The 7,564-nt window shown below is 32.8% G+C and overlaps 1 protein-coding gene across 1 annotated transcript; it reads right to left on the bottom strand.

Moving 5' to 3' along the window:
- Positions 1 to 4,272: 4,272 nt before the first annotated feature.
- On the bottom strand, positions 4,273 to 5,199 carry LOC112514711. Its single transcript, XM_025121309.1, has 3 exons — positions 5,195 to 5,199; positions 4,636 to 5,098; positions 4,273 to 4,542 (listed from the first exon to the last, which is right to left on the bottom strand). Exons 1-3 carry the CDS (start codon positions 5,197 to 5,199, stop codon positions 4,273 to 4,275), a joined length of 738 nt encoding a protein of 245 aa, XP_024977077.1.
- Positions 5,200 to 7,564: the final 2,365 nt, after the last annotated feature.

Raw genomic sequence — 7,564 nt, 5'->3', positions numbered from 1 at the left:
TTAAAGGAATTACACAAAAAAAAAACTTTTAAATAGTTAATTTGATAGTAATATTGATATATTTATTTTCGAAATTTTATGATATCTTCTAACTTATATCTTATTTAAAAATAAAAACATTATTCTTTTTTCAAAACCACATAAACACCATATTAAAACATCTACAAAAACGAAATAAAACGAAACATTAAAATAGATATATATCTCGTTACATTACACGTACCCTTCTAGTAATGCTAATGTGTCAATTTATGTTTGATATGACTTTTTATTACTCATTTAATTATGTATATCATGATTATTCTTATATTACTTTAACATTTGAATAGCTTATATTAAACTAAGGGGTCATTTATTAAATGCTTACCTAGTCATTTACCTTAATGGATGCACATGACAAGTATCTAGAATCTTAATAGGTAAGAGTAATGACAAAGACCAATAGTTTTATCCTATAAATGAGGGTGGCATCATTTACCCGGATAAATTGTTGCATATGATGCCGTTTTGATAAATTATAATTTTATCGGGTAAAGTAAATGACATTATTGACTCTCACCAATAAGTCTTTGGGTAAACAACCTCTAAATCAGTTGAATAGGGTTTGCATTCTTTGTGAAAATGAAAAATGTGCTTAATCAAACGTCCAGCGACATGTAAGTAGTAAATACGAACTATGAATTTTTTTATGCTAATTTCCGCTTTGGTTTCTACTTAGTAAAAGATGAGTGAATAAGAAAGTGATTAGATAATCAGTTGTGGTTCATTCCGTAATACTGGACAATTTTCATGATCTGTGTTCCAAAAGAATTTATACGAGTATAATATATCTAGTTTATGCATTGTACTACTTATAGTTTTAATTGTTTTGGTGCATATTTCCATTTTATGCAATGTATGTTTATGCTTAGTTATTTACTTTTGCGTGGATTAGAAATGACTCTTCTATTGATCTATATTATCATGAACTGATTTTTTTAAAGTTTTGCTACATGCCAACATGTAACATCTCAAACTAACCATACCAGATATTGTTCGTTTTGTTCACGCACTTGGAATCATGGTTTAAAACGCATTTGATAGAGAAGGTATCAAGTCCTTTATAAGGCGACCTTTGTTTCCCTCCCCAACCAATGTGGGATCTTACAATTCACCATCTTGGGAGCCCAACGTCCTCGTTACGCATCAGTCATGTTCACGGCTCTAATACCATCTGTAACATCTTAGGCTAACCGTACCAGATATTGTCCACTTTTTCCACACATCTGGAGTCACGGTTTTAAAACGCTTCTGATAGAGGAGGTATGAAGCCCCTTATAGCTTATAAGAAGACCTTTGTTCCCCTCCCCAACCAATGTGGATCTTATACAACATGTACACGTAGGTAGGTTAAGTAAGGTATAATAGTTTCCATAACCGATCCCTTTGTCGGAAACCAGTAAATGAAGTTTGAATTGAGCAAGAGTATTTTTATGCACGATGCATAGATTAGAGAACAACAAATAGTTTATGTATTTCCATATGACCAGTTAATTTTTATACGATCAACCTTTAATTTCCAGTATTTTGTCAGCAATGTTTGTTATTTACTAACAACATGTAGTCATATAAGTTGACAATTCTCATGTATCTCATGAGGAAGTCATGTGAGCTCTAGGAAGGGGAAGGGCTTGACATTGTTCACCTAGCTAGTTCTTTGTTAGACTATTTTTTTAATTAAATATGTTAAACTAATTAACTAGTCCAATATGCATGGGATAGCTTGCTTGATATCTGTAATTCAGTTTGATAGTTTCACTATATATATATATATATATATATATGTATATATATATATATATATGTATGAGTTTGGATTGATGTAATGTTTAGGGAAAAAAAATTCAAACTTTTAGTTCAATATTGAGATTGAATGTTTAATGTTAATCCCTTTAGTATGTTTTGTAGTTATATTTCTGTAACACCTTCCTGGAGGTGTAGAAAATGTGATACAAACTAAATGTTTTAGAATATCCTATTAGAATATATCAATATAAATGAAGCTTGTATCGTTGGATCATCATTGCAAATTCAATTTCGGCCGCTCAAATTAGAGCGAAAAAGTGGGACAAATTTGTAGCATTACAAATCCCAAACAATGAACTAACCTGATAAGAATCAACGTGAAAGCAAGTCATTAGTAAACCACAACTTGAGACTTGTAAGAAATTCACAAATGTCATTTTTCTATCGATGTGGGATGGGTTTTTGAAACCTTCACCCACTTAAATGAGAGCACTTACTACACCTTTCTACCAATATGACGCGAGTTGTCACAAACTCCTAACTCTACTTAAATTATTAACGTCCTCTGAAGAATTCATTCAGCTAGAGATTGTAAAAAAGATCGGGGTTTCGATCCAAACTGCTCCCAGACGTGACCATTACGTAATCACACAAGTATCCTTATGTGGCAAAAACTCCTTAAATGTTGAGAATACGCGCATATTGAATTTCTAGTAGTAGATCCAAGATGCGTACAAACGAGATATGCAACAATAATATGTCATTATCAATGGTGACTCGTTATTTCGAATTTCCGGAAACAATCCTAAAGTGAAAGAAGACCATTTTGGTGAATGCGCTATAATGTGTTTATGTTCTCTATATCCCAAAATAAATGTCCATATTTCTATTTTAATTTATTTCAAAACATAGTGTTTCACTTTCCTATTATACTTTGGAAAAATTTATCTCTTTATTATTAAGGATAAAAAATGTATTTTAATTAATTAAAAAGTCTAATAATTACAAATTTAAAAACAATATATCATTTTTATCGAGAACATTTATTATGGAATAAAAAGAAAATACTATATTCATATATTCTATTAAATAGCAAATATATTTTATAGGAGCGTTGTGATAAAAAAAAATTAAAGTGATGTTATGGATGATGATTTCAACAGATGGACAAAAATTTCGATATGATTAAGTTATGAGAGTTGGCAAAAAGGGTGGCGTTATGATTAGCGCTTTGATTACTTTTAGTAATTGGAATTTATTTAATTAAAATAATTTATTTATTCTAGCTGGTTATATCATATGTATGAAAAAGAATATAAATTATTAAAAATATAGGGCAAATACATCTGTCCGTAGAACAAAAGTAGCTGTTCTTAATTAATTCTATTTGTAATTCTTTTATTTTTAATACCTTTGATTTTTGATCTAATGTTTTTGATGAATTTACATTTTCTAAAAATATATTTTTTAATGTGTTTGATTTGTAGGATTTGAAAAAGAATTGAATTCTATTATGTATATAAAAATAAATCATAAATAATTATAGAAAAAAAATTAAATTATCTATTATTAATTGAGTGACTTAATCATATGAGAACTCTATGTATTGTGATAACTATGAGAACTATTAGTGCAAGACATTGTTTCATATGATTTTTTCAATTAAAGCTAGAATTCAATATATTGATTAATATATATTTGTTTCACAATGTGTTTGTTTTATATGTATATTCGATTTACAGTGTGAAACTTTTTAGTTGTACTTTTTGTTTCATAAACATATAAAAATGTGAATATTGTGAAACAAATATATGTTAATCAATACACTGAATCCAACCTATAGATGAAAAAAATCATGTAAAATAGACAAGATGCACTAGTTCTCAAGGTTATCATATTTTAATGGGTTCTCAAATAAAAGTCTCCTATTAATTAATTCTTACAAAACAAATATCTTTAACATATTCTAAATATTATAAACATATTCTAAGAAATCCTGTGAAATATCAACTATCTCACTGTAAACTTCTTGAAACCTCATTAATTTGTGTTTTATTCTTTTTTTTTTTTGATGACTGCTCTTTGTTGTTTCATATGTAAAACATTATTGTTCTTTTTTTTTTTTTTTGGAAAGGACAACACTCCTGGCAAATGCATTAAAACGAAGAAACAAGCTTACAAGACAAAAGGCAAAGCCATCAGGAACAGTAAAAACAGATGACCTCCCCATACCAGACAAAAATAAGCCAAAACAAACACAAGGAAATAGAAGCAAAACACATACAAAAGAGGATCCCAAACAAATGTAACCATAGAAAAGACCAACTACCAAGCCAAACAAACCACTCCCCAGAACTAGGACTTACCATCACTAATAATACTCACAACTCTTCTTCCATGATACCTCCAAGCTAGGCGTGCCAAAACCACATCGCCAATTTCTTTAGCAATCTGAACAAAATTCCTCCTTTGATTCTGAAAGAGTCTTCAATTGCGCTCTCTCCAAACATGATGAATAGAAGTCGCAAGGGAGGGCTTATGTATAGAAGACCGAATTTTACTCCTCCCACTCGAGATGTCATGAAGAATATCGCTCCAAGTATCATCAGCCACCATCCCAGCTTCTTGTTTAACAATAGTCCAAATTTCCATGAGAAAACCACACTCAAAGAACAACTGGTTATGAGAATCCATGCAATAATGGCACATAGGACAAATCAAATCCGGAGGGTCATCCTTCCAAGCCCTCATACGGTCCTGAGTGGGAAGCCGAAGACGACAAGCAAGCCACATGCAAAATGAATGTTTAGGAATACATCCCTTAAACCATACATGCTTATGCTAATCTACCGCGTCATAAACACCATCCAAGGATCCCCAAACTTCTCGAACCGCGAATGAAACTAAAGCATTATAAGAAATCAGCCATAATACTTTATCACGGGCATCAGACTGAATTTGGGGGATATTGCAAGTTGAAAGGTTTAGAACGCTACTATTCCAATCAGGTGGCCAACAACCATCCAAATTGTTAACAACCTCCAAAATAGAAGAGTTTGCATCGAAACTACTCCTATGAATACTCCTGTAAGAAAGGATATGTGAAAGAGGGCCAATAGGGAGCCAGTTGTCCTCCCAAGCATTTGTATTACTTCCATCATCAATTTGAACAAAGAAGTGTGGCCGAATGGATTCTCTAATATCCAGTATCTTACCAAACCCAAGAAGACTTTTGGTTTTTCTGAAATAGCTAGAAATGAATATGTTGTAAACGATTTTCATGAATCCACTTGACCCAAACTGAATCTCTTCTCTGTAACAGGTCCCAAACATGCGATGTTAGTAAGGCACAATTCCAAGTAGCCAATCTTTTAATACCAAGAACCCCACACGACTTGGGCATACAAACCTCATAATAGGCTATTCAATAACGTCCCCTAGCATTTCCCCCTTGAACCCACAGGAAGTCCCGAAAAAGACCTTCAATTTCATGAATAACAAACGAAGGAATAAGGAACACCGACATCCAATAGAGTTGGAGAGAGCCCAGTACTGATTGGATGAGTTGGCATCGACCACCATAAAAAAGGAATTTAGCCTTCCAATTTTGGATACGAAATTTAACCTTCGTAACAAGGATTTCAAAATCCGCCACCTTCAACTTCAAGGGAGATAGGGAACACCAAGATAACGATAAGGAAACTTACTTTCCCTAAACGGAAGTCATTCCATAATGGCATATTTGGCATCCTCCGGGACATTGCCAAAAAATACTTCACTTTTAGCTAAACTCGGGGCAAGGCCCGATCTCTTCTTGAATTCCTGAAATGCATGTTTCATGACATCCACAGAAGCCACATCACCTCTAGTAAACACAAACAGGTCATTAGCAAAACAAAGACGAGTCAGATTCAAAGCTCTACACCCTTTATGGAAGCCAAAAGAAGGATCTTCGCGTATGTACTGCTATAAAATCAAAGTAATAAATATTGTTAAAAGATAAGGAGAGATAGGGTATCCTTGCCTTATACCCCGACCTCCTTTGAAAAAAATAGAAAAAAGCACCATTCAAAGAAATAGAATAAGAGGCGGTTTGTACCAATTCTTCTATTCATCGCACCATAACCGGGTGAAACCCAAAGCCACTGAGCATGTTCTTAAGAAAAGACCATACCGTATCATATGCTTTCTGAATATCAATTTTGAACAAACAACAAGGATGTCTAGAATGGCCCTGATACCCCGACATAAGTTCATGGGCCATCAAGATGTTATCCGAAATACGCCTCCCAGGGATGAAAGAAGATTGAGTAGAACTAACCAATTTTCCAAGAAATTCCTTCATACGAACAACAATAATTTTTCCTCGTTATACGCCCTCCGAATTTCATCATTATTGTGTTAAAACATTATTGTTCCTCGTTGCTTATATGAAATATCACTATTCTTTGTTGTTGTTTCATATATAAAACATCACTATTTTTGGTTGTCGTTGAGAAAAACATAACACTCAGACATGGATTGTCGGTTTTCTAGGTACTTGTGCTAATTAGCATTAGAGTAATAATTGTGTTAGGTACGGACACCAAAAAAGCTAAATATGGTAAGCTGATGCAATAGAAAAGTTCATGTGTGAAAAAAATCTAAAACAATCCATTTGAAAATACATATATCAACTCATGTTACAAATTATTCATATGAGTTTACATATGCATATATTCAAATGTATTTTTTTTAATAATCAACATATAAACATCCCTTGGCACATTCTTACCATATTCAACCGTCTAATTTGAATCTTTCTCTGTTTCTCTCTCTCTCTCTCTCTCTATATATATATATATATATATATAGAGAGAGAGAGAGAGGTTCATTTAAGAATTGGTAAGTATTTGAGAAGTAAAGAAGTGATCATATCCTTTCATATGGTCAAGATTCATAACAAATTGTTGCTTTGACTGGTTAAAGATTACGACTTTGAGTAGTCAAGAATTACGACTTTGATTGGTTGAGGGGTAGTTTAATAACTTTTATAAATATGTGGAAAACAAGTGCATATGTGAACCTATAGTTCATATGCGAATAAGTTAATTAGTTCATATATGAATCACACGGGTTCATATGTGAATTACACAGGTTCACATATACACTTGTTTTGCCGCCTATTTGTAAAAGTTACAAAACTACCCCTCTATCTTTCGTATACCATAGAGGAATTATTCTGTGCTTCACAGTCAAAACAACAAATTTTGACCAGATGAAAGACTATGATCACTTCTCTATTTATCAAATACTTACCACTTCTCAAATGAACTTACGATTATATATATAGGGGCCTATTCAAGGGAGAATTGACTAGTTTGTGATAACCGTGAGATCCAATCTCAACCACAAATCAATAGATAAATTAGGAAGTTTATAATTTTGGTAATTTTGAATTAAAATTTTAATGCACGGACATTTAAGGTATTTTAAAACTCTCCTATCTCCTCTCTTCTCTCTTCTCTCTCTGTCCCCCATCCTCCGGTTTCCGGCCTCCGTTTTCTAGCCACCGTCCTCCAGTGATACCTAAAAATATTGACTCTGTTAAACAAAAGATACAATGTGATACCCAAGCACATATAAGATGCATTGTGATACCACTGTGTTACATCTCCAATCGACCACACAAACGACCTCAGTGTGATACCTAAAAATATTGACTCTGTTAAACAAAAGACACAATGTGATACCCAAGCACATATAAGATGCATTGTGATACCACTGTGTTACATCTCCG

The sequence above is a fragment of the Cynara cardunculus genome (assembly GCF_001531365.2).
Source record: "Cynara cardunculus var. scolymus isolate 2C chromosome LG 6, CcrdV1, whole genome shotgun sequence".
NCBI lineage: Eukaryota > Viridiplantae > Streptophyta > Magnoliopsida > Asterales > Asteraceae > Cynara > Cynara cardunculus.
The sequence above is the reverse complement of the archived record's forward strand: the minus strand, read 5'-3'. Positions and strand labels throughout refer to the sequence as shown.

What these genes read in the sequence shown, in the direction of transcription:
- LOC112514711 (XM_025121309.1), bottom strand. An exon ending in TGGATGGTGTTTATGACGCG is followed by an intron (nt 4,543 to 4,635) that starts GTAGATTAGCAT and finishes CTTCCCACTCAG; the next exon opens with GACCGTATGAGGGCTTGGAA.